A 24,625-nucleotide genomic window follows, 5' to 3' on the forward strand; every position below is an offset into this window, starting at 1 on the left:
ACCAGGCCAAGTGCAAGGTCCTGCACATGGGTCGTGGCAATCCCAAGCACAAATACAGGTTGGGGATAGAATGAATCAAAAGCAGCCCTAAGAAGCAGACAAGCTTTTCCTACTGTAGAGCTTTTGAGAGAATTATTTCATATTTTATCACTTTTTCCTATTTCCAAAATCTGACACAGGTAAGGATTTCCAACACTCATTTACTATCTATACATTATTTGCAAAATTACAGAGAATAATTTTTACATGGAAAAATATAATATTAAAAATCTTACATACAAGGACAAATAATAACAGAGAAGGCTGCTCAAATAATTAACATCCAATCTTTCTGTCACCAGTTAAGATGAAACTCCTTTAAGCTGAGTTTTCAACGATTATATTAAAGGTTTTTTTGATGGGTTTTTTTTTGTGTGTTTTTTTTTTTTTTCTTTTTAACCCCCTATAAAGGAGACATGCATTAAAAATAGCAATGTCTAAAACAACATTATTTTATTCTTAGTCAGGCACCTGAAGATTTGACTTCGAGCATCTTCCAAAATCAGCAGAGAAATCCAGTTTCACAAAGCCACCAGTGACGGAGTTTCTGAAAGTGTCTTGCGAGCTGCAATCCGCAGACATTTGGGGCAGCCTCCAGACTTGAAGCATGCTTTGTGAAAGCATGTTTTGCACTCTGCTTATACATATAAGTATGTTTAACATTCAGGAAATAAAAAAGAAAAATTAAAAAATTAATCAACAGCTGTCTTCCTTGAAGGGTGTTCTATCTAGTTCACCAAGTATAAAACTAAACAGAAGCAGTGCAAGGCTGGGAAAACAACCACTGTAATAACTATGAGTAAATATTTTGGTAAGATTTCCAGATTTTACAATTAATGTTGGCAAGAACCGATATAGCAAGAGTATAGCACTGTCCCAGGCTCACTCTCATGCACAGACCCAAAACACAGCCTCCCTCTGCTGCCATAATTATGTTCAGTCAAGTCCCTGGTTTTGCTCTCTGTATTAATGGATGCAAGACAGCTGCCACAGGCTGTTCTTCAAAGAAACATACTATCCATGGTTTCCAAATACATATGCAGGTTTTCAAATGTACATGCTTTTAACGAAACAAGTTCTCAATGTTTTACTAAAGCAAGTCTGAACAGTTTTGCACACCAACACCCCGCCCAAGGAAGAAAGTGAAATGTTCGGTCCAGAACATACCTGTGCACCTTTTGCATTTGGCAATCTGATACGGAAAGAGCAGATCTGCGCTCTGACAGAATTCACAGATAAATCCCTTCGCTTGACAGAGCTACAAGGACAGCAAAAGAGTTTATTTACTTTTAAGTGAAGAAAAAAAAAAATTATTTGGGAATGTCAGCAGGGATATTCCACACACTAGCAGCTGCAAAGACACTAAAAGCCCTGGCTTTTCCTTACCTCGCAACCATCCACATGGGAGGTGGATCTCTTCAGAATATCTTTAAGAAGTGGCAGTAACTGCCCTCGTTTGATCTTCACCAGATCATCCAGTGAGAAGAGATGCAGCTCCTCTGTCAGATGGCTGGGGACCTGTTCAAATTCTTTCAGTACACTGCAAAGAGAAAGAAAAAAAATCAAGTTAGAAAAAGTCGATTTTCAAGTATATTAGAAGAATAAGCCTCTTTCACTTCTGTAGTCATCCAGGGATCATACAAGGCAAGTTCACGCTGAATCCTACCTCCCCTCCCAATGTGAGGGCACATTAACAAAAACTGGAGAGTTTGGTATTTAGAATAAAACGACTGCTTTAAATGTGCATTCCTCAGGCACTTGGAGTTGCTATGCACAGTTATCCCAGCAATTCTTAATTAGGCCCTGTAAAGGGCTTTGTCCTACCTCAGGAACATAAGAGCATAAAATCCCATATAGTATCTTATTAATAAGCCAGGGTTATTTACTTTTTTTTTTTTTTTTTTTGCAAAGAGAACTTCAAGGGTTTTTACCCTGCATAGGTCACTATTGGGTGAAACTATGCTTGTGCTGAGCAGGTGAACACTGAAAACATAGCCATTACTTTCAAAATACCACCAATGTGGAAGGTACAGTGAGGATCCTAATGCTTATTTCTACAATGGAATCACAAGTAGTTGTCCAGAAAGAGAGACATTAAAGTAAATTTCTGTTTAATTTTGGTGTACAACACAATTGATACGTAAAAAGAGGTCCATGTCAGAAAGAAGAGAACCCACTTTTAAACCTTATTTTGTTTATGTCTGTTTTCAAAAAGGTCAGAAATTCTGCAGTGAAGGTTTTACCACTCACATGTCTACTTATTAGTTATGCCCATAGTTTGGGAAGGTGAACACCAAAAAATCTTCAATTTGCAGGAACAAGCAAGGTCATGTTTTGGTATTTATCACTTTCGGTTACTACTTTCATCTGAATATGTTTATAAAATAAACTGAATTGAGTATTATGACAGATTTCTGGAAGAAATCTTTAAACCCTCAAGGAACATATTTGTTAATTTGTTTTTAAAGACCACCTCAGAGATATACTTAAGTATCTTAGACCTTTTAAGAATGAGCAAGAACTTGAGACACACAGTAGGGAAAAAAGTACACCCAACAAAACATTCAACATTTAAATCCAAATGTCTAAATATGTTACGAGAAACAGAAAGCTACCACATAAAATCTCTTATTTTTTATGTGCTAACATGGTCCATACCTTTCACCAAACCTGCAGGTTTTCAAAAGCTTTTTTAAATGAAAAAGCTGTTCTTGCGCCTCCTAAAAGATGAAGGGGAAAAACAAAACAATTTTTAAATGAAAAAATTGCATTTACGTATTTGTAAGTGAGGAACACCACTATTTGAGTCAGCAACCCTTTTCAAGCCACACCTAAAAATAGGAACTTCACACTTGGCACAGAATTACACAAAGGGATTTTCTAATGCATGAAAGACCAAGGAAGGCAAAGGCTACCTTTATTCACTGACAAGCGAAGGAATTCCTAACACTACAAACAGCACACTAAGATGCCAGACCCAAACCTATGTAAGAAAAGGTCTCCTCAGCCAAGAAGGGACCACATGGCAATTTTTAATCCTCTGTAGAGCACCCTTTCTCAAGCTGTAGGAGGTGCAGCCCTTAGGTGAGCCAAGAGTGTTTTCTCTAATGGCCGGCAAAATTAAGGAGTCATTCAAAACTTCCAGACCTTTCCAACAGCCAATTGCAAAGCAGAGATAAATGTTTACTGCATAGATTGGAAAGTTCTCCCTATTCCCTCTTCATCTGAAGGGAGAAAGGGCAAGTCCCAGAAGTGGCGATGAGACAAGTCTAAATGCACAGAAACTAACTCTGCCTCCTTCCCACATACATGGCAAAGGACAACCTGCCCCGAGGAGTTCTTCCCAAGAGTTGCAGACCCACAAATTCCCAATTCAAAAAAGGCCACACTTACCCTCACCCTGTCCATTTCTTTACTTTTTGTATAGAGGGCTTTGTTAATACAAGACACATTGAAGATTGGGTGCTGCCATATACTATCCAGTAGGTGTCTGGAGAAGTTGCATACGTAGTATTTTTTGAAGTCCCACTTCATCAGTATTCGGGCAGGAATGCAAGACTGGGCATAGCTGTGGCAGCAGTCACAGAAGTATTTCCCCAGGTAGTCACAATAGCGGAGTCTCCTGATATATTCTGCAGGTAGACAGCAATGAAATTGTGAGTAATTACGGGATGTATCTCTTGTCTGTATGCCTATTCTGTCTAAACAGCTCAGGAGTGAGGGGCAAGGTTTTTTATTTCTTTGTTTGTTTTTTTTTTTAATAGGGGAGTTTATTATTGTGGTAAACACACGCACAAGCTCTGTACTTCACATTAAAAGAGAAAGCTTTCCTCATTTCCACATCTGTCAAACTGAACTGATTATATTTATCACCGTGAGATCTTAAAGAAACCATTGTTGTTTTACCTTCAAAAAAAGATACACGAGGAAGAAAAACCACAAAAACAACCACACAACAAAATACTTAAATACTCCCACTAAATGGAAAGACAAGCTGATCTTGGAGTCACATTTGTACATATTTTTTCATATAAAGAGGTTTGTGGTTTTTTAACCCATCTATCTCAGCATCTCAGATTTGCTCAAGTTAATGTGCCATCACAGACTGTTGATACTTTACAGGCCATCATAAATCCTGCTCTTTTGTGAACAGACCCAGAACAAGTCTGGAAAGCCACTTCAAAGATTTCTTTGGTAAGGTCTGGTTGTCAGACCTGTAAATCATCATACTTTCAAGCAGTTCTCACTAAGTATCACAAATGCTATTCAAATAAAAGCAGGATTGCATGATCAAGATTTAAAAAAAAAAAAAAAAAAAAAAAAAAAAAAAAAAAAAACATTAAAAAAGCAAACCCAAACATTCCATAAGCTTACTTTTAGAGACTTTTGGAAATGTCTAAATTAGTACATAAAGAATTATTGAAAGGAACCACTGAAAAAAACAAAACTAGTAAAAAAAAAAAAAAAGTAAAACTTTCCAGCCTGGAGGCATGATTTTAATAACTTTTCCTGTTTTGTTGTTGTCCATCACTAATTCTTCCTGTGTATGAGAAGGACATCTATTAATAATTCTATTTTGTCTGCAATGAGAAACTCCAGTCAGTGGTAGAATCCCATTGCCTGTTTTAGTATTGCAGGCAATCCAACAACGATATTTTTCCTTCTAGCTCAGACAGATGTACTACAACTGTAAAATTATGTTGGTGAAGACTATAATCTGATTAATCTGATTAACAGTTATGCACTTCTTTTTGTCCCACCCATCCTTCCTTTTTTGGTCATACTTACTGCTTTCTATTGGGGTTCCACAACCAACACAGGTAAAGTTTTGGGCAGCCACCACCACATCTCTCCTGCACACAGAGGCAAATAGTTACACCTTTCAGCATCCAAAACACAGCTTAGTTAACATTATCCCAAAGTGTAAGAGAGCTACACTAGCGCCAGTGAATTTCCAAATTGGGAGCTGACTTCTACTCCTCCACAGGAAGAAGGGGTTCTGGAAGCAGATGTGGGTTATTACTTTAGTGGGAGTCTCTAAACTATTCTGTGGAGAATGCAACATCAACTATGGCTTCCAGAGAGGGCTCACTGAAAGAATGTAAATTCTTTCCCTTTTCTTAAAGTGGCACCAATAAAAAAAAAAATTCACATTTGCAATTGAAAAAGCAACTGGACCTATAACACCACAGGGAATTGGCCAGTCTGCCTACTTTGTGCATTTAACAGCACTTTATGCAGAGATGAACCTTAGTTTCCCCAAACACGACCTGTTTTTTCACTCTGTTTCTGAAAATCTACTACCCATAAAGGCTCAGTAGGGAAGTGGGGAAACTCTTTCAAAATATTCTCCAGGTAATCTCACAAAATGGAATTTTTAGGAGTTCAGCTAAGCACGCTGTCACTGTAACACCAAACAGTAGGTGTATTGCCACATTTTAAGGTGCATGTATCACATCAATCAGGATGTGCCAAGAGAGGAAAAATGATGCGATCAGCTTTCTAATGAAGCTGGTGACAGACACTGCAGAAGGCTGCACTAGGCACCAGCTCTAACCTTAGCTTCTGTTGAATCACCCAGGCTCCTTCCATCAACTTCAAAAGGTCTTAGACAAGTCCCCATGCTGTACTAAATGACAGTGCTCAGATCTCTTAGACTTACTTGACTGAAGGGTGAATATTAAATATAATCTGTGATCTTGGTGGGGCCCAGCCAGATGATCCTCTTAATTTGGATATAATCTTTATTTCTTCAGCCAGATTCAAACTGGACTCAAGCTCTCTTGGAATCTCTTCTTTCAGCACAGCCTATTAGCAAAGACAAACTTGTGAAGATGAACAGCCCATCAGCTGGACATGTGTTAAATGCTATGAAACATCTCCCTTCACACTCCAGGATTTTAAAGTACAATTTTCACATGCACATAGTCCCCCCACAGTTAAGCTCCCTCTTATCAGTCCCAGAAGAAAGTGCATCATGTTTATTCACAACTGCACATCGTAAATGTGCTGAAAATTGCTAAACAGAGAAGAAATTTTCTAAAAAAATTATCTGAAGTGAACTAATAAACTGTAAGCACTTGTCTGTTTTGGATTTTTTTTTAAATGCAGCTTCCCTCTTTCCCTAACAGGGAAGCAGCTGCAGTGAGACAAATGATTTTTTGGGGAACTGAATAAAGAGCCCGCTGTTTTCAGCTCACACTCACTCTCTGCTTAGATGAGCTCAGGCAACCAGACAGTTGAGCTGCAGAATTTGTCTGCAACCAGTGTTTTCTGAAAGCTCTGCACAACTCCTGGGCTGTTGCTTCAGCAGAATTGCTGCCTGGTTCAAAAGATGATCTGAAAATTAAGCAATACAAACAGTGAAAAACAGCAGCATGTCACCAGCAGCTCTGCTGCCTCTTCTGCATCCTCGAAAAAGCTTTCTTCCATCCCTTCATTCCTATGCCCTTGCTTTGATACACCCAGGCCCTCACAGAGCCACAGCCATCACCCTCCAGCAAGACTCCAGGACCAGAGAGTCGCTTTGCTAAGCCAAGCGCCACAGACATTTGCTGTCAAGCAGCATTCCTTCTCTTTCCTTAGGAGTACCAAATTTACCACTCCCACACCTTTCCCCGCCCCGGACAGAAGAGTCAGAAAGTTGGTCCAGCAAAAGAAGTAGTGCCACCAGGCTATTACAGTAAGATACACCGCATTACCTTTCATGTGGGGCGACAGACAGATTTTCAAGGTCTTCAAGTTCTGCAGTAAAGGAGAAAATGTTATCAAACCATCTAAGAAACAAAGCTTCTGTTACTCAGCACTGTTTTAAATCTACCTTATGGTTACCACAGTGTCAGTCTCAAATATATTCATCTTTACAATACCCTTGCTGGATGTGGGAAATAACCTCAGCCCTGGTTGTAAAACAGGCATAAAGGAGTCTTAGCTCCTCTGCAAATCTCTGATATCTGCTGATGAAGAGTACTCCCTAACAGCTATGCACCATATCATCACCATCAGCCTCCCATCAAGAGGAGCAGAACCAGTAAGGAGACACTAAGTGTCTGCTAGCCCAGGTCCAGTTAGAAGGCACTAGACATAAATAATAATATACAGAATCAAGAGAGTGTACATTTATTTTCTCAGACACTGACAGATATTTGGAGACATCAATCACAAACATGCCAGCTAATTCTATAAACTAGTGACAGGCCAGATGAATGGAATTAAAGCACACACTTCTTCCTTATGTTTATATAGGCAAAATATGCTTATGCACACAAGGTGTTCACATTGGTAGCATTAGTTTTGGTCATGCATATTGTTCTCAAGAAAAATGCTTCCCCATTCATACATGCCAAAATAACTCTTGCTATTAGAAACGCAGTTTTGGGAGCTAGTTCTTCATTCTTCAGTTAGGGAAAGAGAAGGTAAAAAAAATAAGTGAATCTCTAAAACCAAAAGGGAGCAATAACAGGGAGTGGGGGGGAGTAGGTTAAATGTTGCTCTGGCTACTTTTAAGGGTTTCTGTTTCTGTATATGTAAAAACCAGAAGTCAACCAAAAAAACTCAGGATGTCCTGAAGAGAAGCAGAGCACTGGTGACTATATGGGAACAGAGACATTCTGCTCTAGTCCTGAAGCAGAGAGAGGGCTGCCTAAAACCTAACCAAGCTCTTTAATTAGGAAATGATCACGTCCTAAATTCTCTCAAACAATGCTGCTATAGTTGGCTGAGGTTGTGCCAGTCTCACACTTTGCTCACCCACATTCATTGGGTTTAATCCTTAGAAATAATTTCAGTCCCTCAAACCAGCAAAGATATTATTTTGTTGAAAGGAAATCCTGCACCAGTCTGGCCTTTCTACATGTGTTCTAATAAGCAGTCATGCATACGTGGTTCTTTCCGTTTTCTCATGTTATTTCTCCTGCAATAACATCTACTAGGTCAACAGATTTTCCAAACAATGCAACAGATTCAGCTGAACAATGGAACTGTTGCTGCAGATATAATTTTAAAGTCTTACCAATAATTACATATTCATCCTCTGAGTCACTGTGGCAATGAAATCTGGTAATCTCACGATGTGATGGCACTGGGGACCTGACAGGCAGCAGAGCACAGCCTGTCCAGAACAAAGACAACACCAGTTAAACTTTTCCAGCATTTATAGAGTACTTGCAATTATATTTATATTTTTCTTCATTTAACAAAGCTTTAGCACACAGTCTGTATCCACAGAGTAATTTTATTAATTTATTTTTATACACACAGAGACAGTCGATTCTTGTGAGTCTGTCATACAGCATGTCCCTCAATTTCTTAGGAAGAAGTTTGTAGAGACTAAACCAAAAGCTATCAGTGATTTTTTCCCATCTCACGTGCAAGCACACCATTGATTTTTCCCCAGAAGTTATGTCATTTAGACTTCACACTTAAGTTCCATCACTAAGATCCATACTACTCAAGAGACTAAAACCTACTTAAAAATGCATGTGCTGACTCAAGCAGTATAGTGCCAGGAGCATTTATTATCTTGCCTCAAACTGTACATGAATGAATACTCCGGATAGTTTCACTCAAATCAATTGCATGACCTGATCTGCATATTGCAGAAATAAGCACAGAAGGAAAGTGCCAAGCTTCAAATCCTGCAAAAAAAGGATTTAAGTAGAGAGAAAAACAAGCAACTACAGGCACACTCTATGGAGAGCTGTGCTTGCCATGTGGCACTTCAACATTACATTTTCTTTTCCGTGTAAAAAAAAAAAAATTATAATAAATAACACACAGATGTGAGCATTCAAAAGGAAGAATTTGACCCAAAGGGAAAACACTTGTGTCATAATGATCCCCAAGGAACACGGCTCTTGAGAGACTCAAAGAAGGTAACAGAGGATTTGTTTCCAAGTAATGCCCAAATTCATTTAGTATGTTCTTGCACAAAAATAAACAAAGGCTGTCAGAAAAGTTTGCATTGTAGACTAAGTAACTTGCCTTCATAACCACTGTCTGAAGAGGCAACAGAAGAATCAGACTTCTTCACTCCAGGGTAAGAAGATAACTCTGAATCAGTGTGATAGCTGCCATCTGATCCACTTGTTTCCTCCATACCCCAGGACTCTGCTTGTTGGCTTAGGATATTGCATTTCATTTTTTCTAGTGACGCTATAATCATATCTGCAACAAAAAAGTGCGCGTTTTCCTGGACGCAAGATTGGAACACTCGTTAGTATACAGCATATTTGATATTTACTTAAGATTAAGTGAAACATTTTCCCCGTACTTTTTCAACTCAAGAAATGAAAATGGAAGGCTATTTCACATTTCATTTAAACACCCAAAAAACCACCCCAAGGGCAATTGAGAGACAAAATGCAAAAGGCAACTGCTCAGATAATTGTCCTACCTTTGATTAAAACACAGAATTTACTTTTATCTTACCCATCTATTAGGTAAAAGGAAACTTGATTACATACCTAATTGATGAATATGTACATAGGGACATAGTTTTCTAGTTACACTGCATTATTTAGTACGCAAGTGCGAATCCATGTAATCTGCTTAATAGGATTTAATTTCAAGTCAGTGTGTGCAAACGTTTTTGCACACCTGCTAACCTGGATGGGGCCAGAATGGCAAGTTTTGAAGGGACTGGGGATCTTCAGGTGGTGAGTAGTACAGAAGCTTACTAGCTCTCATTTGTCAAGAGTTGAGGCAGTGAAGCACGGAACATGCAGTGAGGTAGCTCACATGGTCAACTCAGGACTGCATAGAAAGTCTGTGATAAGGGTAAGTGGGAACCTAGCTCCCCTGGTGTTCACACTGCCTTAAATAAAAGGCAGATGTTTCAAAGCTTCACTGTGGATTTCCACACCAGAGACACAAGTCCTCCCCATGGTGACCCTTGCTATCGTGCCTGCCCGAGTCACTCACCCTCCAGGAATATGGAATTTGTAAAGCCACCTCCAGTGCCACTGAAACATCTAGACAAACTTAGGGCTCCCTGCCCCAACATCGCTGTTGTATGCTCTGCTTCCAGTGGTATATAAACACAGCATCCAGCCAGCCCTACCTGTGCTACTGCTGCTGGCCTGGGCACAGCCTCCCCAGCCCAGGTTCAGCTCAAAAGTGGCTGCGTTGTGAAGAGTCAGATGCGTGGATGGACACTCAAGAGATGCTCAAGATACTCTTCCCTCAACTGCACGTTTGCATTGTGCAAGGTTAAACCTCTGTCTAAATTACCACAGCAGTACTTAAGGCTAGAGATTCTGAGTGCAGAATAATTGCAGCTTTCTAAAAAGTGACTTATGCTCAGAAAATTGTACCGCTCCTATCAGTATTCACTACATCCCCTACAACCTGTATGGGAAGCACGAAGACAGACATTAGTGTTTAGAAACAGCTAAATCTTAAGGAACACAACAGACATCACTGCTTTTATATCGTCCACAGCCAAACACGTTTTTAAAAGATTCATCTCAACATTAGAAAGAGCCCACAAATCCCTGTGGGTGTTTGAATAGACTTTTATCTTTTCCCTAACAATGATTAACATTGCTTGCTTGGTGCGAGACAGAGACAACTTTCAGTGAACTTCAGGACACACCATTAGGAAAGGAAAGAATTAAACAGATGCCTTCCTTCTGGCAGATAAAGAGGACAGTGCCTACTCTGAAGATCAAAAAAAGCCTGTCTGGCACTGGTTAACCCCAAGTTAGCGGCAGAGTATAGCACATCAGCATGCCCTGCTGATAAAAGCAGTAAGCGTATCTGAGACCTGCATTGCAAAGAGACAGAACAGGATATAGGCACTCCTGTACTCAGCACGACTACGAGCTTTCAGCTCTGCCTCGTGATAGATCCACCACTCTAGGAAGCCATCTCAACTCAGCTGTGACACAACCTTCTTCTCATTTCTCTTCCCTCCTGCTCGCATCAGTGGAAAGTCCCTCTAGATCATCTGGCCCATCTCCTTCCTGGCACACAACTACAACTCTCAAGACTTGCTGACACTACAAGTACCTTAGTTTTCAGTCTCCTAAGTTTCAAAGAGATTATTTCACAACCTGAAAATGTTTTGAGTTTTAGTTTGGGTTTAGTTTCATTTTTGAAAGGCCGGCTTGGTCATAGCTTTCGCTATCTTAACTTGTAACCTCATCTGCACAGGAGAAGTAGCTGATGTGATCTTGCTTCACTTAGTTCTCAGGCTGTGGTTTCTAATCCAGAAATCTACTCACTGGTCTCCTGATAACTGAAAGCAAATTACCTTGCTTTTGGTTCCCACAGTACATATGGAGAAATGTCATCTCCTATTTGAAACACTTTTCACAAAAAGCTAGTTCACAAGTTTGCTGGGTTTTGGTGTGCGATTTGTGTTCTTTTTAAATGTACCTTAGGGACACTGAGAGCTTCAAATCAAATGCTGAACTTGTCACTCTAGCAAAACCAGTGCTATGCACAAAGATCACTCCCTCTTGTGCCCAGGATATGGGACCACATGCACATCCACAGTCCAGCAAAATTATCTCATTTTCTAGGCACATTTTTACAGTTCTTTTGTATTAAATCCTACTCATTGCAATAACTAATTACAGCATTAACTCCTCTATTCCAATTGTTAGAAAAAAAAAGATTAAGATTTAGCACACAGAGTTATGTACATCAGTATTATCTTCTCATCTTTACCTCTGTTCATAGGGTCAAATGGGCTGCCCATCTGGCAACACACCTAAGGTCGTTTGGGCCCCTTATACAAATTAGAAACTATAAGAAACTGCTTAAATTACTGCAGATGTTACAGTTACTGTGCTTGTTATTCATACTGTAATTCTTTTACAGTAATCTCACATGCTCATCACAAGCACACACAAAAAAATCCCCCAACCTCTCCCTATCTCCTGATAAAAGCGTGAGGTTATTCCCATCCATCTACATGTATCTGCAACAAATTCTGTGCAACATATTCTAACGTAACTTTAAAATGACTACAGTAATCTTAAAGTTTGATCTCAAGAAATGTGTGGGAAAATGATGGAATGGAAAGTACAGTGTTCTAAAATATTTCTATTATTTTAAAATAATTAGCTAATGGATTAACAGTAAAAATAAACATAGAATTAGGCATTTTAGTTTTGCAGGTTCACCCACAGAGGGGAAAATGAGGGAAAACACAGTATTTGTAAAGATTAGTCCATCTATCAGAAAGTTCTGTTATTGAGAAACACCTCCTGTCATTTGGTTTCACCACTACAAAATGGAAAAAAAAAATTATGACAGTGGTCTTTGTTGTCCTCACCTTCTCCACATCTTCTGGAAGCATACAGATGTCCTGCAACGAACGATTCAAGGGTATAGCACTTATGTTCAAAGGAGAAGTAGAACCTGTGGGTATAACAAGAACTTTTATTAGTTATTTCTTTCTTTGCAGATCCCAGGATGTGTGCATAGTGATTTCCAGAAAGCAAAGCAAAACTTCTTTCCCAAAACTGATCACCATTGGGGCTGGAGGTTTTGGTGCAAGTTAAGGAGAAGGAGAAATACAAGGAACAAGTTGGCATTTTGAATGACCCTGTGTCGTAGTTCAGCCCCAATCGGGACCAGACTACGCAGTCTCTCTCTCACGCGCCCCACCACCCTCCAGTGGAACAGAAAGGAGAATTGGTAAACAAAAAAAACCCAGCAAGAACACATGGGTTGAGATGGAACAACAACAAAAATCTAACAACAATAACAGAAGAAAACAAAACAGAGATGGAAAGCAAATACAGTATAATGGCTTACAACAAATCTCCACACTTCTCAAAAGCAGGAGGCTTGAAGGCAGGAGCAGGAGGCTCCCCTCAGCACCCTCCTCACTTCTATACTGAAGATGATGTCAGATGGGATGGAATAGCCCTTTGACTAATTTGGGTAAATTAACCCCAGCTGTTAGCTAATTAATTAATTATCCCAGCTGGGTGCCCCAGCCATAGGGGCCACCAGCTCCAGTTCTCCCAGCTCAGGTGAATAATTAACTCTATCCTAGCCAGAACCAGGACACCCTGGCAATCTGAAGCTGAGTATCAGCTAGCAGGGAAATACAGTTTAAATGCCATATAGCGACAGCACTGCTGTGCTCCCAACACCAGCCCTCTCCCAGCTACAGCCTGAGCTGCTGGGAACAACCACAGCCAGAAACATCAGGCTGGGATTACAGTGATGCTCTACAGTTGGCAACACAGCCAGCTGCTCTCTGCTCACTCACAACAGTTGGAAGAAAAAGAAATCTCACTGCTGTCTGGGCATACAGAAAGATGGATCAGCCTTTAAAGATTCTCTGAATCACTGCTGGTATTGTGTGACTACAGCAAGTTTGGAAAAGAACTTTGCCGTTATGTTTCCATACCTCAAGGAAATCTCTCTTCTGTTTCCACATGCAATCCATACTGCATGGTAATATGTACAGCTGAGACTGATGCATTAGCCGCAGTACTCCCAGCTTCCCAGAATAGCAGTTTTGTTTTCCTGGCATTAGCTGCTGAGTACGATGAGCATGTGAAACAAAATTAATCTACATTTCCCTGTTAAGAACTTTTCACTATGCAGCAGAGCATGCATCTGGTTTTTTATAGATCTACCATGGACTGCTTTTTATACATAAGTGTATATATAATCACAACCATCTTTCCCAGAGAAATGAAGGTGAGAGATCATGCTCTCCTGTTTTGTTTCCAAAGCACTCACAACCACTGCTACAAGAAATTACCTGGAAGGATGATGAAGATTATATATATGTCTGTGGATGCACACACTAATGAGATATGAAAGGAAATGACTCCTGTTTTTCACAATGACTCGTGTTTGTTTACTACCACTTATTTGACCTTATAATCAAGCAATTTCTGTTTTACTGTGGTGATGCTTACATGACAAAATAGACCATATCTAAATGCTACCACCACACGTGCCACTTAATACAGCTTAATCAAAGGCTCTTTACTTTTTGTAAAGTAAAAAAAAAAAAGCGTCACACCTAAATTTGCTTAAGAGTCATAAAAAAGGATAAAGAGGTTCCACAAAATATGAGAATAATTTATGAAAACGTTTTCTCCAATTAAAGGGTGCTGACTCTCAGGACTGGTTTAGATTATCTATATTGCTTTATTTATAAAAAACATGTTACACTGCCCTGAGCACTGGTGATATCAGGCTGGAAAGTCAATACTGCACTTGACACAGACATCATGTTTTTGTACAGAATTAATACCTCCATTGTGTATATCATGAAGGAAAAATGGAAAGGCCGATGACCTGACTTTTCAAAACAGATTTAATCATCCAATTAGGTTATTTTCATGCCTATTTGATGATTCATCTTAGTGGATAAGCAGTGTGCAGGGAATACAGGTAACCACTAAAGACTCTACAGCTTGATAAAAGCCTACATTCTCATCAATTAAAATAACAGGTATTACCCCCTCAACTAAAAATAATAAGCAGAAATAAGGAAATGGGAAAATTATTCCTTTCTCTTTCCAATACAAGATGCAATTCACCTTAAATATCACTTTGAAATCTAATGGGAGCTTGTCCTCTTGCTCACCTCTTGCAACCCACTTGCATCTTTAACTTAAAGCGGGAAAGAACCCAGCACATCTAGCAATGGGGCTCAGCTCTGGGTCTGACACAAAAAACAACCCGGTTGCTTTTCTGCTCCTGAGCCCTGTTGCCTGGATGCTGCTGGGGAAAGAGCTCTCAAGAGCCAAAGAAGGAAGTGACCTTGATGCACACAGAGGTTAAAAGTAAGGATGAGCCCTGTGAACTGCCAGTGACACACCAGCCACAACAAAGCCCCCAGAAAACACCAATTTCAGTCACAGGCTCTTCATTAACAATGACAGAGCCTTTTCAGGTTGCATGAGGCCACTGGATAATAGCCCTTAAAAGTATGAACAAGACCTAACAGGAGTCTCACAGGACCAGCAGAAAATCCCACTGAAAAACAAAACAAAAAAAAAACCAAACCAAAACAAACAAAAAAAACCCCCACATTAAATCTGACTGAAAAAAAATACTTATTTTTTAGTCATCTTATGTAATTTTCTTATGCCTTGTCCATACCTTACCAATTCTCCTCCAAGAAACAAAAGTGAAAAACCACCACCTATGAGACAGCAATGGAAAGTATGACATGTCAGGAGATGCTCTTGTGTAATTCCTGCCTTCAAATTGGGCATTTTATTTCTTTTTTTTTTTTCCAGACTGCTGTTTGCTTTTCCTGTCCTCACACTCATGCACAACACAGAGGAGAATGAGACCTCGCTCCCCCGATCCCAGGCTACCCAGCAGCGAGTTAAATGGCTGGAAGCAACAAGGAACAATGAAATGCAGGAATTTTCACTTTATACAGAACAGATGAAAGTTTAACGCAGACAGAGCCCGCCACGTTGTGCAGTGTCTAACTGGATCCCAACTCTTATGAGAAGCATTTCTTAGTAAAATCAAGGACACTACTTCTTCAGTCACCTGGCTGCTGTATTCCTCCACTTCCTTTCTGGAGAGCCAGCAGCGTTACTGACCCTAAGCAAGCTTGTGACACATCCCGCTCATGCCAGAAGATCGAGTCACGCGCTATTTATTGGTTCCTATATACGTGCCTCGCAGTCCCTGCTGAGACTGAGAGCCTGGGCTGTGTTTCCCAGATCAGGCTACCTAAACCTGCGTGACTGGCCCCAGCCGGATCCAAACACCGGGTGTGGTTCCCTTCTCCCTGCCGGGCATCTCTCAACTGCACAGGACCCACAAAACACCCAGCAGAAGGAAACCACCACCATCATCGCCATGCTAACTGGTGACCACAGCCTATCCTAGATGACAAAGTTGTTACTATTGTGAGCTCCCAGTCCCACAACAGCACGTGTCGATCTGACATCTCACTGCCAACTGGAGGCCTTGGGGAAGCTGAGCTCAACAGTGTCACCAATAGGACTACTATTGACCAAAGGGAGAAGGAAGAAAAAACAAAAACCAAACCAAAACAACAACAAAAACCCAGCCAGCCTTTGCCTAAAAATGACATTTATAATACAAAGGCAGGCTGAGTGCTCCCTACTGTTTGCCGCCTTTCCAGTAGAAAAATCAGGCCTTAGTTGCATCTTCTTTCTGAGGCTCAGTGTTTAGCAAGAATAAGCCCTTAGGTACCAATAACATCCTTTATAAATAAAATAAAAATGCTCCCTCTTGCTCTAGCAAAGGCTGTTCTTAACAATATTAGATATTAAATACAAGGGGATTGTTCTGCTGTCCAAGTTGAGGGGCAGAGGCCTTAGCCTGCAGCCCAGGAAGGCCAGTACACCTTGTAGAGGCACACACAGCCCTGAGGCCAGGCCAGCCGCTCCGTTAGCCATCTTGGGGGCACGGGGCTGAACAGGTCCTGGCCTCCAGGCCTGTGCTGCCCTGAGCCCCTTCCCACTGCAGAAACAGGAGAGGGACCCTTTGCTAGCAGCTCTCAGTCCAGACAACATGTGGGACTATCCATAGGGTCAGAAGCTGATGAGGGGTAAAAAGATTCTGATCTGCATTGGACAGGGCTATGTGTCTCTGAGACGGCAGGTGCACTTGGAAAGGGGAAGAAGAAAAGTAGCCCTGCTCTGGCACAAGCCAGTTTAGTCATAACGAGAATGGATGTTAGTGCTCTGCCTTCAAAAATTCCAGAATCAAAGCACTCGCTCTCCTCCAGCTCATGTCAAATACAAGATGTCCTAAGGACACACCAGTGAATCACTACCAAATGCCCAGATCCATGCCCTCTGCTTTTGGGAGAAGGGTAACGGTGAAGACATGACGAAGATGGTGGAAGCCTCATCCAGTGGATGTTCTACATTGCTCACGGCTCAGCAATTTTTACATTTTACCAAAGGTTGTATATTACAGAAGCATTTCTGCATCACAAGTCGAATGACTACTGCAAGCAAGAATATCTCCCATTTCACCGAGTCCAACCCTCTGGTTCTCCTTCGTTTTTAAGCTCTTTCTCCCTTCTTCTCTATTTTGAATGACAGCATTCATCTAATTCGCAATCACCATAAACAAGGCCCATTTCAGTTACAGTTATCTTTTCTAGCACAGAAATCTTAAACCAAAAATGGACCTGCGAAATTACCTGTTTGGTTGACTGGCTCTGACTGGGAAAGTTCACTGGAAGAATTGCTGTCACTGCTGCTGACAGGTGCAGGCTCCATAGCATCAGGGTATCTTAACAGATCTGCTGTCTTACCAACAGTTGAATCAGGAAGAAACCTTGTGAAAGTCAAGTCTTGTTCAGGGGAGGTATAACATTCTTTTCTAGAATGCAGAACAGCTGATGTGACAGTGCCTCCTGTTAATGTCACCTGGGTAAAGCAGTCCCTCTTCAGAGGGGATACGTCCGAAAGAGTGAAACCATTCAAAGAGGAAGCAGCAGGATCCTTGTCAGAGTCATGGGGACAAAAGAAAGTATCCAGTGAAGGTTTAGAGGAATCACAGCACGTGTTGTCCCAACATGCCCGGTGCCTTGTAAACCGAATGTCTGTTTGTGTACAGGCAGCGCTGTGATGTGTGGAATCGCTGTCACTGTCATCATGGCTATCCCCATCGCTGCTTTCTTCCCACTGTTCCATGTCACTGTCCAGATGCTCAGCTCCCTGCATTGTGCTCTGCTCCAGCACCAAAGAGGGCTTCAAACCAGATGAATTTAAAACAGACATGAGAATGTCTTTGATAGCTTCAGCACTGTTTGGGTACGATCCAAAACTTCCAGCATGTCCAATCACTGCTGGCCTTAAGTATTCATCTGTTCAGAAAAGGGAAGAAATTGAGAGGTTACAAAACAATCCTCTCCTCAAAAAAAAATCTAAAATTTAATTTACAAGATGAGTAAAATGAACATTATTTTTAACATGGGTAAGAAGAAAGGGAAGAACTGAATCTGTGCACCACTCTGCTGCCTCTTCCTGCAAGAAAGCTCTTGTTTTCTGCAGCCAGGAAGCAATTCTATCAATGATAAGGCTAGGTAATAAACCAACAGCAAAGTATGCTGCTGCTACGCAAACACAATTAGTTAGGACTTTAATGGTGACTGATTGTCAGTGTGCCCAAAAACATCCTTGTTCTACAAAACAGGATGAGGTACAGTTACCAGTACAAGTACTGGTTCTATTGCTAGCAAAAAAAGAAGCTCACAGTATAGCAACACATATATATGGAGTACCAATACAGCAGGAAGAAAAAAAAAAAAAAATACACTTAGTAAATAAAAGGTCACATGCTTGCGTGTTTCATTCGGTTCAGTCAGACACTCCTCATGTGGATAAGGCTAAATTAACTTTCAGTCCATTACTTATAAGGGTGGCAACATTTATGTGAACCTATAAATAAAATAAAGCTGTATCACACCAAGTTCATTATAATGCCTCTGAAGGAATCAAAAGTACTGCTTGCCAAGGTCCTGCGCAATCTACTGCAAAAACAGAGTTCAATAGAAAATGGAAAAACTGCTTTTCATGGCAAACATGGCAACACCAGCACGATGTACAAGCGCGCACTGCAACCAGTAGCTATTCAAGAATAAATTGAAATCCTATACCTTGAACAAAAAGCCTCACAGAAACCGCTGTCACCCAAGCAATGAAGAAATTAGACACAAAGTCTATGTTCAAAAAGAAACGATTGACAACATCATGACAATGAAGTTAACTATCTCCTTTTGGGAAGATAAGTCAGTTGTAAAATTCTAAGAATAGACACAATCAAGAAGATTAATTTCCAGGGCAAACAACCCTTAGAGTTAGGACCATAAGGAATGTTAAACACTGCTGATGAAAAAAGCAGCACGTATCGCAGACTTTGCCCAGAGGTTGCTCTCCTTGGACATATCTCAATGGAAAACAGGAAACCTCTCCACGAGTCACTCACCTGGAAGTCAGCATGCACTCAAACTGCATGATAAGAAAGTTTACTAATGAAGGGATCAAAACAAAAACAAAAACCCCCACCTACTTTGGAAAAGCAAGTCTATATAAAAGAGCAGTCCTTATGAAATGAAAGCTGAAAAAATTATTAAGAACATCATGTATAAGCTATACTGCGAAAGCTGCTAGCAGTGCTGTCCTAGCAAACTCAGGTCAAAATTAGCTGAAGAGTTTATCAGTAATTAGGATCAGCCACCTGCCACTTACCAGTACAAAGCTCTTGCAGAAAAAGCAGCAAAACTGCACATTTTACTGGCTGCAGTTGCAAAGAAACACCTTGCCAACATAGCCAGCCATGGGAGTGTAAGGGGCAGGAATAAGAAAATAAAAGCTAGCTGACTTTCAAACAGATACATTTCAGTCTTTTCAGGAAAAGAAAGCAATTTTGGTAACGATGACATTTCAATTGCACAAGAATACCTTAACCTGGGCTGAAAACAGCATCTTCCCTGTGCAAAACATTTAGTCTTGCTCTCTTTAACTCTTCTGCTCTGCTCTCCTATTGCAAAGCCCATCCTGGCAGCCTTCCCATCACCTCTCGTCCTTCGTCATCTCCACAACTCCAGCATTATGGAGCATCTCTACAACTAATCATAACCATGCTGACTTACTTTGCCAAGTACTTGTTCTTAGTGGATAGTAAGAGAAAAAAAGAACAAATTTTAAAAATTCAACTCATGCTTCTGCTCTGCCAAGCTTAAAAAAAAAAAAAGCAAACCAACAACAACAACACAACAACAATAAAAACAAACCAAATGCCACATTTTAAGCTAGTACCAGAAACAGGATAGTTCCAATTAAAAAAAAAAAAATAAAAAAAATATTTAAAAAAAAAAATTTAAAAAATCTCAAGTTCAGTTTTGCAACTGATACATATGTTAGTAATGATGGTAATGTGTTAAAATCTGAGAAACTATTAATTGAATGAATAAGGAGGTAACCTCCCAAGAATCATCTGAACAGTTCAAGTATTTTACTCTTGAGCACCCAAAATGCTATATATAAACCCATAACTAGAAAGCCAAACTACCATTTAAAAGGCAAAAAAAAACCCCATACTTTGAAATTGTATAAAATACTTTGATGTTGTCCCATCTTCAAAGCCAGTAAGCAAGGTTCCCTCTCCAACCAGACTATACTTATTTAATACACACAAACATCTATAGCTTTTGCTAGCACTACAAGCACCAGCAAAATTCCCCAGAGGGAGGCATTTTAGAATAAATTGGCATACCTGAGAGAATGGAGATTTGAGGTGTCGGAGCAAGGCAGCTAATCCTCGCTGAGGGATTTGAAGAATACGCTGACTGGGGGAAAGTTAGGCTTTCGTGGTTTAACTAGAAGAAGAACACACAGGCAGACAATTTGGTTATAACACAACAGTACTCTGGTAATGGTACTCCCAATCTCACATCATCCCAGCAGGAAGAACACTGTGCTAAGGTCTGCCGACAGTCACCTAACCACTGCCTGTACTTCTGGTTGTCTGAAAACTTCCCCAGAAGCATACACCGTCTGAAGAGCACTCCCATCTCAACTCTGCATCTTGCATTTCACTCCAGAAGGCAGGTGACTAAAAGAAACTCGGCACGGTAGGAAAATTAAGCTTGTGCCTAAGGCATGCATGAGAGAAAACGCTGAATCAGATGTCTGTATATCTGTCAAAACAGCAGCAATGAAGTGGAAAAGAATTGAAAGGAACCACCAATCCGTAGCTGGAAGCACAGGCCTGTTTAGACATATACAAGCTATGAACTAAATCTGCGAGGCCCTGACTTCATAAGCACCTGATACATGTGCTTGCATGTAGCAAGCATGGTCACATAATCATGTCTGCCTAATTTGATAGAACATAATATACGTCAGCAACGTGGTTGGCCCAGCATAAAGCAAGAAGCGACACAAATAGATAATACTCAACCTGGCATCCAAGCCTGCCACTCTAAGCTGACAAAAATTTTGAATGCATTTGAACTGACTGAGCAGGTTTATACCAGATCAGCATTTTGCTTTGTGCAGTCATGACGCTTCCGATTTGGTATTTCAAACTCCAAAGCCGGATTTACCATATTGTCAAACCAGCATTAAGCTGAACCAGGGCGAGCAGTTTAGCACAGATACCGAGACGCTAATTCCAACAAGGGAGTAAGATACACTCAGGACAGCAAAGCCACAGGTCTCCTCCCCAAGCTCACAATTTCCTTGTGAGGATCACTTCCTGCTCCCTCTCCACTGCCTCATGTATGTCACAGACCTGCAGAGCACATCACAGAAACCAGGGAAAGCAAAGGGGTGCCCTGCTCTGACGGGCATTAAAAGGCACTTAACCAAGGCGTCCCCCATGCCTTCTCCCCACTTGCAGACATCAGTGAAAAGGTCTCCACACAGAAATGTCCCCAGGATGTCTCTCGCCCTTCCCTGCCACCCTGTGATCTCACGCAGAGGAAGGGAATTAAAAGGTGCGCTGTCGTCCACCATCCTGTGTTGACCTCTGTGTTCCCCACGGGGACTCGTGGGAGAGTGAGGCGACTCAGAGAGCAGATCTAGTCCTGATATCCTTCAGACTCATGGAAAGCAGAAGAAATTAAAACCCACAAAAAATTTCCCTTTTAAGTGAAGAATAATATTTTAGGCCAAAACTAGTATGCTGAATTTCAAATATTTAGCGTTTGAATATGCCAGTGCTTAGCAAAATACTCTTTTCAGTATCTGATAGTGTTTTTAAAATAAATTATTTTTTCTATTTGCTTTTTTTTTCTCTGCACTAATTTAGAGAAACTGTCGTGTAGGCAGGCTTTATACATATAAATATCATATTGTCAGTATTACTAGATAAATTAGATCTTACAGGAACTAGTTTTTATTAATTACTTTAGTTATTTCAAAAATTGTCTTTAATATCAGCAATTAACCTCTTAGGATGCAGCTGTCACAGCTGCGTGACAGCAGGGTGAGTGCAAGTACTTTATCAGGAAGCGCAAACATTAAGAGTGCTAAGTTTTAAGATTTTATCTGTTTTTAATCAACCCGCCCATCTCTTAAATCTTATCAGAAGCAACCTTAGGATAAAAGATTCCCATTTACTTTCAAGATGTTACAGTTTCAATTATATCACAGACTGGGAAAGAGCTCTGAGAAAAATAGTTAACTATCAAACTAAAAGAAAAAGTAAAAAGGGCACTTATAAGGAGATATGACAACAGAGGTGCATGAAAAGTAAAAACCCACTGAGTTTGACATCTTTCGTAGGATAAATGAGTCAGCCTTTCCACCTCTCAATACTGGGACAGTATTTCCAAAATTATCTCCGTAACGAAACCGCCAGCCTTTAAAAATATTTACCACAACCACTGCCAACTATTTTTAAAACAGTCCCCCCAGCTAACAAAAACCCAGAGGCAACATTCGGGTGCCTTCCTTGCCCCACCTTTTCAGAGCAGGGGTGCTGGAAGATCTCTGTTCCGCTGGAGCTGGCCACGACTACCGCATGGAGAGACATGGTGGGAAAACATTCATTTTTTTTCTTGCCCTGAAGTACCTGGAAGCAACGGAGAAAGAATTACAATCCCCACCGCCGGAACCGCGATTCTCCATGTGTTTTGCAGACTCTGCGTTGAATGTTCTGAACTGTTTTCGGTTTTGACTTTGCACGCTTATGAGCTTACCGAAAAGCAGAGCTCAGCAACAATGGTAAACTGTGTTAGAAAGAGCCTAATTTAAAACAAAACAAAATAAACAACGCAACGGGAATGCCTACTGCAGGCATAAGAGGAATGTGTCCATCTGTGGTGTCGATCAGTTCGTTGTAAAAGGAGGAAGAAACGGAGCAGACCCCGTGGCAACGCAGCCCCCGCGCTCCAGCTCCGCGGCTGCTCAGCCCCCGGTGCCGGGCAGGGGGAAGCACCAGCGGCAGCGCTTCACACGGGAGCCCACCGGACTCCCCTGAAAGGGATTTAACGTGGAGAGAGGCACCGGCACATTCCCCCCGCCCCAGCAATGCGCACCACCCCCCTTTACGAGGCACCGGTCCTACCTGCGACCGCAGCTCGCAGCTCGCAGCTCCTCCGACCACGGCGCGGATCCCGCCGCCGCCCGCGCTGCCGCGGCCGCCGATCCCCCCGCTGCGGGGGAACGGAGCGCCCGCCCCCCGGGGCGGGGACGCCCGCGGGAGGGCGGAGCTGCCCCGGTGCCTGGGCCCCGCCCGCAGCCCCGGCAGTGGTGGCAGGGCCGGCCCGCGGGCTCTCCGGTAACTAAGGGGCAGCCCTCAGTGCCGCAGCGCAACGGAGAGAAAAACAAAACCCAGCAAAGCCAAACAAAACCCCACCCGAACGAGAACAAAAACCACCTGTGAGGAGCGGCTCGGGACGCTGGGCTTGTCTGGTTTGGAGAAAAGGAGGCTGCTCTCTGCAGCTTCCTGAGGATGCCGCAAGCCTGTCAGTGTTTAAGAGGCACTTGGACAATGCCCTTAATAATTTACTTTAACTTCTGGTCATCCCTGAAGTGGTCAGGCAGTCGGACTAGACGATCGCCATAGGTCCCTAGTAACTGAATTACTCTATTCTATTTTATCCTATTCTAAAACCAAACAAACCCGAGATAAGTCAATTGGGTGCGAACGGAGGGCGTTTTCTCATTCCGGGTGGGGGATGCTGAGGCCCGCAGGCAAGATGTGCAGGCACACCTCAAAGATCAGCTGTGTTGAGGATTTGCAACCAGCTGGTGTATTAGAAGTGACAAAGATCCATTCTCGCTTAGTTTTTAGGAAGGAACTGAGCCATCTGCCAGGCTGGTCTCTGAGTCAGCTGCCTCAGCAGGCTCAAAGCTAGCAAGCTGCAGTGCCTAGTAGCCAGTTTGGGCTAAAAATAAAGTGAAGGAATGCTGAGCTGTATTTGTGGAGCAAAAAAAAAAAATGCTGATTGTCCACAAAATAAAAAAAAAAAAAGTACAGGAACTTAGGCAATTGCAAACCATAAGGAAGTAGAAAAGAGTCCAGATGGTACCACGCAGAAATAAGTAGAAACAGTAAACAGAATGTAAAACAGAGCTGCAGCTGAAAATGTGGCTTTCAGATGCTCTGGAGTCACTGCCTCCCTTTTTAAGCACAGATGATTATTCAGACAGTAAATAGGGCACTGGATTTGGGCTGTGAAAACTTAGGGGTAATCGCTGGCCAAGCTGCATAGTTATTGTCTGAACTCGGTCTGGACATTGTCCTATGGTGTGTGTTTCAAATTCTCAGCTATAAAATGGTAATTTCACATGGCTATGTGTAAAAATAAAGTTTACTTTTGAGAAACTGACACGTACAGGTGAGGAAGAACAGGTAGTAAGGTGGAAAAGGCTAAAGATGTATTCTTAATTCTGCTGGATTTCTTACTAAAGCCTGGCAAAAACCAGCTGGGGAATTTGTGCTTAATTCCCATAAAGTTTTGCAAAATTCTTGCACAAAAAGCATTATACAAATGCAAAATACTAAACATGTCTGAAAGCCATACTGTGCAAGAAGAGTGTGGTAGCATTTCAAAGATTTCCATATCCATTTGGTGCTTCTTTTTCTCTCCACGCTGCTCTCTTCATGTATACATGTATTGTCAGGATCCCTTGTATTGTGT

At 41.4% G+C, this 24,625-nt stretch overlaps 1 protein-coding gene across 1 annotated transcript; it reads right to left on the reverse strand.

The window, feature by feature from the left end:
* Positions 1-180: 180 nt before the first annotated feature.
* Positions 181-22,548, reverse strand: RUBCNL (rubicon like autophagy enhancer). The gene is made up of 15 exons (XM_086741832.1): positions 22,441-22,548; positions 20,248-20,350; positions 17,168-17,836; positions 12,323-12,408; positions 9,022-9,229; positions 8,051-8,149; positions 6,741-6,783; positions 6,246-6,378; positions 5,702-5,847; positions 4,828-4,892; positions 3,433-3,671; positions 2,698-2,759; positions 1,426-1,579; positions 1,207-1,297; positions 181-673 (listed from the first exon to the last, which is right to left on the reverse strand). The coding sequence occupies exons 1-15, from the start codon at positions 22,510-22,512 to the stop codon at positions 561-563; spliced, it is 2,283 nt and encodes a 760-aa protein (XP_086597958.1). The 5' UTR covers positions 22,513-22,548; the 3' UTR covers positions 181-560.
* Between the last annotated feature and the right edge of the window lie 2,077 nt (positions 22,549-24,625).

The sequence above is a fragment of the Chlamydotis macqueenii genome, chromosome 1 (genome assembly GCF_036417535.1).
Source record: "Chlamydotis macqueenii isolate bChlMac1 chromosome 1, bChlMac1.mat, whole genome shotgun sequence".
NCBI classification, from domain to species: Eukaryota; Metazoa; Chordata; class Aves; order Otidiformes; family Otididae; genus Chlamydotis; species Chlamydotis macqueenii.

Excerpts from the sequence above, each read along its gene's own strand:
- RUBCNL (XM_086741832.1), bottom strand. The coding sequence starts at position 22,512 with ATGTCTCTCCATGCGGTAGTCGTGGCCAGCTCCAGCGGAACAGAGATC. Across the intron at positions 12,409-17,167 it reads AGAGCCAGTCAACCAAACAG|GTTCTACTTCTCCTTTGAAC; the intron begins GTAATTTCGCAG and ends TTATACCCACAG. Across the intron at positions 9,230-12,322 it reads TTCCAGAAGATGTGGAGAAG|GAAAACGCGCACTTTTTTGT; the intron begins GTGAGGACAACA and ends TCTTGCGTCCAG.